Source organism: Astyanax mexicanus, chromosome 20 (genome assembly GCF_023375975.1).
Source record: "Astyanax mexicanus isolate ESR-SI-001 chromosome 20, AstMex3_surface, whole genome shotgun sequence".
NCBI classification, from domain to species: Eukaryota; Metazoa; Chordata; class Actinopteri; order Characiformes; family Acestrorhamphidae; genus Astyanax; species Astyanax mexicanus.
In genome coordinates this window covers 9,255,428-9,267,264 of record NC_064427.1, presented here as the reverse complement: position 1 = coordinate 9,267,264, position 11,837 = coordinate 9,255,428, and the positions used below count along the sequence as shown (strand labels likewise).

Below are 11,837 nucleotides of genomic sequence, written 5' to 3'. Positions count from 1 at the left end.
CCTTCGTTGGGGAATTTTGCTCAAGTCTCTGCCAAGGGTCATCGTCATACTATCTAAACACATCTGCTATGTCCTTGCTAGAGTGCGATGTTTTGCAAATAAACGAATAAGGTGTTGGAATGAGATATGTTTATACTTATTATCCAACCACAACCAAATTCACTTTATCTGAATGGAGAGATTTGTCTGGATAGTTTTTTTTTATTTATTTACTATGAGAAGCTGGAATAAAAACAAGCTGACTTAAAATAGAAGTAATGGAGCTCATTTTTAAAGGAGTTTAAGAGTTTAATTTTTAAGGAGTAGAAAGTACTAATAACTCTAGTTACATATAGATAACTCAAATTTCTACTCAAGTAAGGTAACAAAGTATTTGTAGGCATGTAGCCAGCATGGTTACATGCTGTGTTAGCATCGTGGGACAAACCTGGTTGTCACAGTAGCAACATTAAGATGGGTAGTTATGTTGGACGAGATAGATAGCTGTCGTAAAAACAGTCCTCCGATTTGCATTTAGTTAGTATGCTCTGTTTTGCAAGTTTTGCAAGACCTGTAAGCAAAGCAGTAGGTGTTTCTAGCATTTAAAAACAACTAACAGCAGCACATATGCTTAAATATTTGCTTTATTGTTATGAAGGTTAGATGCATATGGTAAAGAAAAGGTGGTATGGTCAAAGCAGCCACCATCGTCCACATCAGGTCTCCACTGATAACCCAAGTCCACTTAAAACGTCCCTAAAAAATAAAGCTGTCAGCTCCACAGTCTGTCGTAGCGATGTCCATCTGCATAGCAATATATCCACAAATGAGGAGCATGATCTGTTAGGACAAGCATCATGCTCTCTGTGTGATGTCACTGCTCAGGTGGAAGGCCCAAAGCATCTTGTCATGTAGTGCAAATACACTTCACTGGATCCCTTCAGTGAATAACATGGTCAGTCACTCTTCTGGACCGTGAGGACCCAATTCAAGTGGGTGATTCATGATGTTGGAAGCTTTCCTCCAGAGGAGTAGTGATCCATTCAGAGTCATGTGTTTGAGGGGGTTGGGGTGAAGAGGAGAAACAGCAGGAACAGTCTACTTCTTGTGGACTTTTCGAGGAAGCCAGCTAAACAACTTCCTACATAGCTTCTTGGTCTTGACTTTAACCTTGGCCTTGGGTTCTGTTTCGACACTGGGAAGTGAACATACCTCATCCTGATGTGGAGGAGTGGAGGAGAAAGAGATGAAAACAGGGGTTCCCCCATCTGGTATATCTCTTACTGGGGAATCCAGAGGCTCTAATACCTCCTTGAAGAGCCTCTCCTGCTTTCTGAAGTCATACTCCACACTAGAATAGAGAGAAAGACAGAAACTCTCAGAGAGACTGAGAGAGAGGATGGGGTTTTGGGTATCAGCAATAGATCCTCAAAAATGTACTATCATATGGAAAAAAATAGGACACACCCAAATATACTACTTAAATTAGAATCAGGTGTACCACATCAGCTGCAAATAACTAGACAACTCATAAAGAGGACACTGGAGGAGGCTGTCTTATTTAAACATTAGACAATAATTTGGTTTGCTCTTGATTGTTGAAGAGCAGCCATCTAAAAGAAGGTTAAAGACGTAGATTAATTTGGGAAGTTGTTATTTTAAATTTTAAAACAGACATTCCACTGCCCAGAAAATAATTTACAATTGTAAAACTGTCTACATGTTTAGGTAAAGTGGTCCTAGAAAATTTAACCCAGATGCAGACCTTAAGGGACCTCTTTACCTTAAGATGTGTAAAGAATGTCTTCACAGGACCTACAGACAAAAACTGAACTCAAAGCTGAAGCGGAGGTGGACTATGCAAAGTGACAATGACCCAAAACATTTAAGTAAAGTTCTGGAATGACCCAGGTTTTAATCCTGTTGTGATAAATGTTTTAATCTGGAGTGATTTAAAACATCACACAGCTGAAAGAATTCTGCGTGGAGGAGTGGGAAATCTTCCTTACAGCCATTGATAAGGGTATTTAATTTCATTTCAAAGGGGGAAATACCAGCAAGTAGTGCATAAGAAGGCATAACTTTTTCCTCATGCAAAATTTGGGATAGAAACATTTAAACATTAAACATTTTCCTTTAAATATATGTTTAAAAAAATTGTTTCTTCAGTTTTATCATATAAGCAAATCCTGTCAATACTGTTCAAATGAATGATTGTTTGAAAATGTTCAAAAAGCCAAAGCATTTTTAATGGAGTGTCCTAATTTTTATCCACAGGACTGTATTTTTTTTTTACAATTAAGACATCTTTAGGGTTGATCATAAAGTTCTTTAGTATGCATCTACAAGTCTAATGCAGCTGGCAAGGATCAGAAATAGATTTTTTTTCCGATACCTACATTTTTAGACACATTCTTTAAACTGCATTTAATTATGTTTAGACACCAAACATTGGGATCCATGCAAGTTAAACTAACTGCTTTGGTCTGAGTGCATTTTAAGATCTTCAATGCTTCAGTGCTGGAAGCTCTGTCGGGTTGTGAGGTCTTGCTCACCTGTAGATGATGCATGCTGTCTCTTGACAGGTGGAGCAGGCACTGAGGTCCTGACCAGTTCGGAAACATCGGCGTCTACAGAGAGAAGCAACAGGTGGCAGTGGCAGGGAGAAAAATGAAGCAAATATTGCCGTGCCTCCAGCCTATCAATCACCTCTTTAATAGCTCTCAAGGGCCAGTTAAAAAGTGCTGAACTTTTTCATAGAGCTGACTAAACTGCATTATGAGAGAAAAAAAGGCATTGGACCAGCTATTCTGTATGCCACTGTGCTCCTGGTATTACTTGCAATCACTTTTAGCCTTTCAATACCCTACTCACACCTCCGTGTAATGCTTTTGGCTCAAATCCCTCTTCTCCTCTCTCTCTCCATCTATCTGTCTTTCAATCTCTCACACTGTTTCTTTCTCATTCTCGCTTTCGCACTCACCCTTTGCTGAGAGCGTGGCTCATCTCCAAGTCCTGGATGATATTGAGGAGGGTCGAGATTCTCTCCTGGTTGGCCTGCAGACTGGCCTCCACATTCTCCAGCCTCTTCTGAGGGTCCTGATTCCTGCTGCATTCAAGGGAAGGGGGCAACAGCAGGGCCAAAGATGGAGGGTGGTAGTGTGTGAGGGCGCAGTGACCGTTCGGGACTGGTCCGCTAATGGGTAAAATATTACTGGACTGTGAATCTTCTGTTTCTAACTCCTGGTCTGGTTCAGCATGATCGAGGCTGTTGAGGTTTTGCGTTTGTAGCTGAGAAAGAGCACAAGAAGAAGGTAGGTGTGGATTTGGCTTGTAATCTGTGTTTCTGACTCTTCTTCTGGTGACCTCGATTAATAATTCAAATGCTGGATGGAGTGGTGGAGCATGGGAAGGTTTGGGAGGTCTGCAGATGTTCGGGCAGAAAGTGTTGGGTGTCCTTGGTGGTACGGAAGGCTGAGGTGGGACTTGCTGGTGTGCTGTTTGCAGTTCAACTATCACAGAGGGTTCATTACAGTTCCCATGAAAGTCTTTTGTTGTCTCTGCCACAAACGTGTGACTTGTTTTCATGTCTAGCTCTGGCTCAGTTGCTCCTTTAGAGGCAGAGCTTGTTGCTGCTGTAGATGAATCACCAATTCCAGTATCCCGTTTTTCAGTGATGGACATGACATTAGTCTCTTGCACAGCCTCTGCGAGGCCATTAGGACTTGCTTTAGGCTGTTCTACACTGTTGGAATGCACTTCCACAAATGCTTGAGTGGTTGTAGACGCATCAGACCTGGTTAAAAGGCTCATATTTGTGACAGGACTTGGGTTAAGTGCAGCGCTGCGATGGATGGTTGTGTAAGAGGTGTGGGACAATTTACAGTCTGAACCACTTTGGTTCTTTAATATGCTAGGAGGTTTTGAGTGCGTGTCAATGTGCGGGAGAGTGCAGCGAGGTGATCCCGGCAAGTCAGCAGCGCTGGAAGGCTTGGAGTGTTCGTTGGGGTGTGAATTTGAGCAATGCAACCTTTGCGTATTTGTGTGCGAGCGTGTGTCACTGGCCGTGGAGCATGTTTGAGTGTATGTGGATGTGCTGCAAGCTTTGGAGTAATTAGAGGCTGAGGTGGCTGAGGGCTTGCGGTCCGTGCTAAAATGGATTTGTGATACTCTTTGAGGTTTAGAGCTTGGATTTGCGTCTGAGGAGACATAAGATCGCCGGTGTGCGTTTTGCCCGACGTCTAATCCATTTGGAAATTTGACGTCTGCATTAGCCTGTGAAGTGCTCAAAGGTTTGAAAACTGTATTCAAATGACTCGGCACTAAGCTTTGATCCGTAGCACTCGTGGGTGAATGCAAGGTGGCTGGAGGCTTGGGACATGCATTAGCGTGGTTTGATTGAGCAGTGTGGGAGGTACCTTTGGCGTGTATATTATCATTTGTCTGTAATATGGTCTTTGGTGTAGTGTGCTGGATTGGGTCCACTGTGGTGACTGATTCACAGGTTTTAGAGCAGGTGTCAGCAATACGTGGATTCATGTCTGAGTTTTTGTTTAAGTGTGGTTGGACAAATGTCAGTGGTTTCGAGTGTGTATATGTGGGTTCAATGCCGGCTAGTTTAGGTTGTGTACCATTACAGAATGATGTGGGTGGTACTCGGATGTGTGCAAGATGGGGGTTGCTTGGCACATGTGTTTTGGCTTGTGTCATCACAATGCTATGTTGGTGAGTATGTGTGGGCAAGGTTAGCACAGGGGCTCTGGGTGCCTGAGTAGTGTATGTAGATGAAGTAGGCTTCTGTGAAATGGGACAGACAGTTGAGTGTGCCTCCTGAATCACACTCACCGAGACTGTGTGCATGTATGGGGATGATGTGTAAGCGGCATGACTGTTAAGAGGGTCTGTGTTTGGAAAGGCGGCACCCGCGCATCTCCTGGTTGATGGATATCTGGTGAGATTGTATGTCTCTGTCTCCTGTGTAGATGATAGTGGCTGGTCATTGTTAATGTTTATATTTGGATAAGGTGGAGGCCGCATAGCTGGCAACCCTTTGTCTGTTTGCATAGCTTTGTAGGTAGTGTATTTCTCAGTCTGCACATTTAGGGGAGAAAGCGGACCTCCCACGTCCTTCCCAGGGTACAGAGGGGTTGCTGGGCTGGAATTGAGGCTGTTTGACTCAGCAGATGTGGGTGAAGTGGTGCTTCGGGTGGTGGTGTAAAGAACTGCAGCCAAAGGGTTCTGCCTCCCACCACAGGTGCTGCAGATTCTCTGTGGAAGTCTATGTGGAGGAGAACATGGAGGAACTTTCCTTTTCCCAAAGTGTGCTGCATTTTCGAGCCCTTTGAACGGCTCGTCCCCTTCACTGATGTCACTGCTAATTCCCCCAATTGCCTCAGAGTCAACCACGCTTCCGTTGGTAAAACGGACATCCTTCGTCCTTTTTGACCTATCGTGGACAAAGCCCCCATGCAGATGAGGGTTGGTTTTGATTTTGCGAGTTTGGCAGTGCACCTCCGTTTTGATTCCTTTGCCAGTGTCCTCAGTTATATCACTGTCCAGACCTTGGAATGTCACACCTTTCTTTATCTTTGTGTCGAGGCTTCTTTGTTTCACAAAAATGCTCCTTTTGTGGCCTTTCTTACTTTCTTCCTCTGAGCCTAAGTCATTGGGGACATGCCCGTTGGGTGGCATGCTTGTTCTTTTCTCCAACTGGCTGGTAGATGTGTCCGTCTGTTGGGTCTCTGACTGTGACTGGCAGCTTCGTAAAGTAGGCCTGCACAAATAGACAAAATACCACAATTAGAGACGCAATGGTTTGAGATTTTTACGGTATGATAACTATCTCAGAAAAGCTTATACCATGGTTATCATTGTCTCACAGTATGACTCTAACACAAAAAGTTGTAACAAATGCATAAATTTGCATGTTGGTGCCAGAGGATAAAGAAGGTTTTACAATCTTTACCTAAGTATAAGTACTAATACCACACTGCACATGTAGCCTAATCTGTTACAAGTGAAGGTGAAAATTATTCAAGCATTAAAAGTAATTAACGTATTAAAAGTATAAGCACTCAATGCAGATCTATGTAAAATAGATCATTTAATATTTTCATGATTGTCCTTCATATGTCATAGGTAAATATTAGCCTATATTATTTGTTTCTTGAAGCATCTGAATGCCTTGATTTGTGAAGAAACTGAAACATTGAGGATTTATGGCACACAGGTAAGCACGTTGGTTAGTCAGTGTCAGTGTGAGTGTCGCCTGTCGGATTTTCTACAGCCTGTCTTTGATTCAAAGCTACTCTCCTTCTGCTTGCAGCAGCCAGTTTCAGGTTCAAAATGACTTTAAATCACAAGCCTTTCTTTATAGAGAAACCTTCAGTCTGATGGACATAGGCTTGACACCTGACTAGCACCAGAGACTTGAGAATTGCTGTGCATTTGCACCCCAGAGATTTTAGGCTTGACTTGCACTTGGGGGATTTGGGACTTGACCCAGATGTGCACCATGGAGACTTGAACCTTGACTTCTTCAATGTTTTGGTTAAACCGGAAGCTAGAAAAATTAGGCAGAATACGGAACACCAAACCTGTTTTTTCTAAGGTTTCATTTAATTAATTTGACCACTTTTTCACCATTAATTAAATAAAAACAGCCTATTCATATTTTTGAAAAAAAAAAAATAATAATTGCAAGGACTTGGCAATATAACATATCATAATACATGACTTATTGAACTATTGAACTTTTAACCTTTTTAATATCCCAGACAAACAAAGCACAACACAGTGTCCTCTGCATTACACTTTTGTATTACAGTTTAGTTCAGCAGTGCTAATACAGTTATACATTTATCTCGGTAAATTTAATCTAGTAATGAATGTACCTCAGTAGTGCTACTCAAGTCACACAAAGAAACACAAAGAAAGACAGTTAGCTCAGCTAACATAACTATTCTAGCCGTGTACAGCTCAATGTTTTAATTGGAAAACAGTCAGTTTGTGAAAGTGTAAAATTTGGGGAAGGGGTGTGTGGTTGGATTGTGGGGCTGTCCTTTAAAAATCCTTACAATAAACAAGGACTTACAATAAACAAGTCGTTGTTGGGTGAACATAATTCGGACACAGGACTTAATCCATACCCAGAGACTCAGGAGTTGATCCATACCGAGAGACTCAGGACTTAATCCATACCCAGAAACTCAGGACTTGATCCATACCCAGAGACTCAGGACTTGATCCATACCCAGAGACTCAGGACTTGCACCCACACCCAGAGACTTAGGGAATGATTCATACCCAGAGACTCAGAAATTCAACTCATACCCTGAGACTCAGGACTTGCACCCATATCCAGAGACTCAGGACTTGCACCCATACTCAGCGACTCAGCGACTCAGGACTTTTTCACCATTTCCAGAAACTTAATGACATGATCCAGACTTGCACCAAAGATACTTGATTATAGAACTCTTGAAGACTCTTAAACACTGGACTCAGACTTACACCCCTTGAGACTTAGAGTACTAGACTAATTAGACTACTATTATTTGAACTATTCTTTCTATTAAACTATTATTAGACTTGACTAGACTTCTTCTCACACAGCAGAGCCTTAATAAGCACCATAGAGGTTTGATATTTGGCTCGAGCTCATACTGAGTCACCTGTAAACACCACTGCTCTACATTATTTAAAAATGGACATTATCTACAGTTAGCGCTGGACGTTATGAAAAATCCATATAACAATATATTTCTTAATTTCGGTTGATGCGATACAATTTCAATATTGATATGAACAGTACAAAAGCCACCACCCTTGGTCTACGTAATCAAGCAGAGAGTGCTGGGTGATATGGTAAAATTATAATATCCCAATATTTAAAATACATTTTTTAAAATACACCTGATGTAGAGTATTAAGCATGCATATGAACTTGAATTCTGTCACAGCATTAAACTTTTTTACTTGTGCAGCCTTACCGTATAGCAGGCGATGTCTGCACCCCAACGTTACACTGATGGGTCCATGTGTGAGCCCTCCAGCCACGAACCCCCACCAGAGCGGGCACCCCCAGCACGGGCACAGGAGTGCTCAGATCGGCCGCCCGTCGACCCATCTCTTCAGTGACCAGCTCAGCAGGACACCAGAGCAGAAATCAGGGCATTTGGCCACGCTGTTGCATCTGAGGGGAAAGGACAAGGCTAGACTTAGAGGTGACTTTTGACTGTCGAGGGAAATAATTTGACAAGCGCAGTTGGTTTAGGAAACATGACAACAGCTCGAGTGTGTGAATGAACAGCTTGCCCTGTGCTGCACGAAGCCATTAGTATGAATACTGATCAGGACGGTGCCTTCCAGAATAAAAAAATCAGTGTAGCATGATAATTAAATGAGGTTATATTAGAATATATTGGTGGAAGTAAATGGACTAAATGGCTTTGATTGTGATACTGTATAGACATTCAAGAAAATCTGTTGGTGTATGACAGTGTTGACATGGATTTAACACCATGGTTATTATGTTGATAAGTGATATACACTTATCATCAAAACAAGTAGTTGCACTCACAAGGAATCAACTGACAGGAATGGAACTTGGCATGTAGTTCTGCCAGACTGTCATGGAGTGACAAGTTCTTTTTTTGTCTTGGTGGAGATGACCAACAAATCCACATATAGAGACACTGTAGACTGTGCCAAGATCAATTATTGGTTGGTTCGTTGATTTGTTTGTCTTGCATATCCAGAAGACCTGTGGAGTACAGTTTTACACAATGCCAGATAACCTTTGGACTTGGCACTTTTAGAGACCAACCTTGCATCAACCTTCTGACTGCACACTCTGGTGCACTATTCCCACAGAACAATTTTCATCCACATCCTGCTGCCATCTCAAGAGCTTGCCTTGAAAACACAAATGCTTTGCCATGGCCAGCCACCAGCATCGCCAGACCTCTCCTTGATTGAAAATATGTGGGATACTAATAAACACGCTATAAACAATCCACCCCTACCGCAAAATCTGCAGGATCTGCGTGAATATTTAACCCTTGTGTGGTGTTCATATTTTTTTTACTCGTTTACTTTGTTATTTGTATTTAATTCAGCAAAATTAAGCAATTTTACATTAAAATGCTTTACACATGCTTGCTTCACCTAAATTGCAAGCAATATAAACAGCTTACATGGTTAATATTTGCCCTTTACCTTTCTTATGTTACATTTCTTTCATTAGTTTTTTAATAAAATGTAAAAGAAAATGAATTAAACTCAATATATGAGTAGAAAATTTGTTTAGTTTCAAATTTACAAATGAAGCAATGTTTATTAGCCCTTGGCCAAACATACTGTATGTAATATAAATGTGTAGGGGGGGGGGGGCAATGCCAATGAGTTTGAGTTAGAAAAAATATTTTTTTAGTATCATTTGATGAAAAATGAAAATGGGTCCCACAGACCCGAACACCACACAAGGGTTAAGATGCATGGGATGGATTATCGTAGGACAACATTAGGAACCTCTACAAAATTGTTGCATTACACACTACTTCTTTATTTGTCGCTCAGTAAATATGACCAAGAGTTTAGCCTAGATTAGTCAAAATTTATATTATTTTCATTGTTCTTGGTAACATATATATATATTTTCATCTCAATGCAACTTTTTCTTTGACGAATGATGATGAACATATATCAGCCACAGTATGTCACAGCATACTCTTAACACTTCTACTTCTACCATCTACACCATTATGTAGACAGATATCAGTGTAACACTGCGTGAAGCAGAGACTTATGCTGAGGTCTAGAGTGGCAGATCAAAAGAGGCTGCTTTTGCTGTTTCGGTAATGCTCTGTTACCGCTCTCTCGCAGTCAGTGACCTGAGAGCAGAATACCTGAACTGCAGAGCACACAGTCCATTGATTTAGATGATTCACAAGGCTGAGCGAGGGAAAGATTGTGAGAGAGGCAGTGGCTGTAAAGGTGACTGATTTTTGGTCAGAAAATGCCTGAATGCATGTCAGTTCTACAGCGATAGTGTACGCTGTGCTTATAGGCAAGTATGCCAATATGGACGGATAACTCGCTGCGTAAGTGTAAATAATTGGGGGAATGCTTTGCTCTGACCCTGCCTGCATCCGCTGCTGCTACCTGGCCCGGTGCCTGATCGCCTGCCTTCCCCATACTGTCTCGTTTAGCCCACCTTAGGCAGGTTGATAATTTATGCATTAATACTAACGACTTCATTAAGTCCTGACAAAAGGGGGAGATTAATCAGTGACCGGCGAGAAATTTACTGACGCATGACTCAAAGCAGCAGCTGTTTTTTAAAAGAGAGAGAGAGTAGGGAAGAGAGAGAGAAAGGGAGAGAGAGAGAGAGAGAGTGAGAGAGAGAGAGGTTGAGTGAGTGTTTTGTCAAAGCATAAAGGCATGGGAGTCAGTAGGGGGTGGGATGTTAGTAAGCCATACATTAACCCCTCAAACTGCAGGCATTTCCAGCTCTTAGTTTGAAAGTGTGCTATCCAGTATGAATTACCCCATAGCTATTATATACAATGAATTATTCAATAACCATTATCCACTATGAATTATTCAGGATCCACTACCCCAGAGACCTACGTGTGGGCTTACATTTCAATTACTCTTGCACTCTTGTGATCATAGAAGATACTAAGCAGTTCATAGTGGTTGGTCGCTGGATACACCTTCAGATTAACTGGATAAGAAGCCTAAAGCTGAAGGGAATGGGTTAAAAACTAGAGCTGCAGTGGGACTGCATGAAAGGCCTAATCACATTTACAGTTTACTCACTTTCAGCAATAACTCAACAACACCCTCCCCTTCCCCCAAAACTGTCCCCGTCCCCATCCCCGTCCCTTGTCCCTCATCTCCAGTCCCTCGTCCTGCATCCAGCAGCTATGCGTAAACACCGCACCAGATCAGCCTGTCACTCGTCCCCTCGGGTACTGCTCTTTTGATGTCATGTTGTGGACGTCAGGCTGACCCCTTTGGACTCTGGCTGCTTGCGGACTGCGGTCCCAAACAGTATCGCGGGGACTCATCCCAGTGCCCCGTGAGTGACAGGACCCAAATTAGCATGCGTGATCTTGCAGAGATAGGACATTCCAACCCAGAAACTCAGATTTGCATCCAAACCAAATTAGTATATGTGATCTTCATGGTGACGAGACCCTCCAGCCTGAAAAACTTTGCAGCAAAACAAAAAAGGGGTCCGACCATGCAGTCATTTGAAGCTACTAGAACTTACCCCCAGAACTCAAGAGCATCCTGCAGTCCTTGCTGCCTCTCCTGCAGAATCTCCTGAAGACGGAACTGCCCTCCTTCAGGTCCCCCAGGTCCTCCAGGTCCTTCAGGTCAGGAAAGTGAAGTGGCCGCTTATCTGATATGACTCACGGCTGCACGTGAGCTTCAAACGAAACACCTGTCCACTCTCATAAGCTGGACATAAGCGTGCAGCAGCCATACTCGCGGAGACAGATGACTGGGTGCTGTCCTCCTCTTTCCTCTATCCTCCTGCGCTTCGTCCACCCTTCTGCTCTCCTCCGAAAGGTTCTTCTCCTTTCTTCTGCTCTCCTCTCTGAGTGTTCCTCGTTTGTTTTGATACGCTCTTACCTTTACAGGCTGAAGCAGCAAGAGGCATCAATCTGCATTCTCTGCCTCACACACACACACTCTCTCTCTCTCTCTCTCTCTCACACATACACACACTATCTGCCAGCCTTTTCCCTTCCCTCCTGCCTGCACTTCCCTTCCCTCATTTCAGCGCAATTTAGGATGCCTCTGACCTAGCACTCGATATGTATGTGTGAAAGAGGGAAGAGAGA

The 11,837-nt window shown here is 42.7% G+C and overlaps 1 protein-coding gene across 2 annotated transcripts; it reads right to left on the bottom strand.

Annotated features, from left to right (window-relative positions):
• Positions 1–605: 605 nt before the first annotated feature.
• On the bottom strand, positions 606–11,837 carry LOC103029829 (mucin-6). 2 transcript variants are annotated; one of them, XM_022681052.2, is made up of 5 exons: positions 11,261–11,837; positions 7,971–8,173; positions 2,963–5,752; positions 2,535–2,609; positions 606–1,366 (listed from the first exon to the last, which is right to left on the bottom strand). In XM_022681052.2, exons 2-5 carry the CDS (start codon positions 8,105–8,107, stop codon positions 1,078–1,080), a joined length of 3,291 nt encoding a protein of 1,096 aa, XP_022536773.2. In that variant the 5' UTR covers positions 8,108–8,173; positions 11,261–11,837; the 3' UTR covers positions 606–1,077. The 2 variants fall into 2 exon arrangements, with proteins under 2 accessions (XP_022536773.2, XP_015464301.3); XM_015608815.3 differs by having other exon boundaries at positions 606–1,330.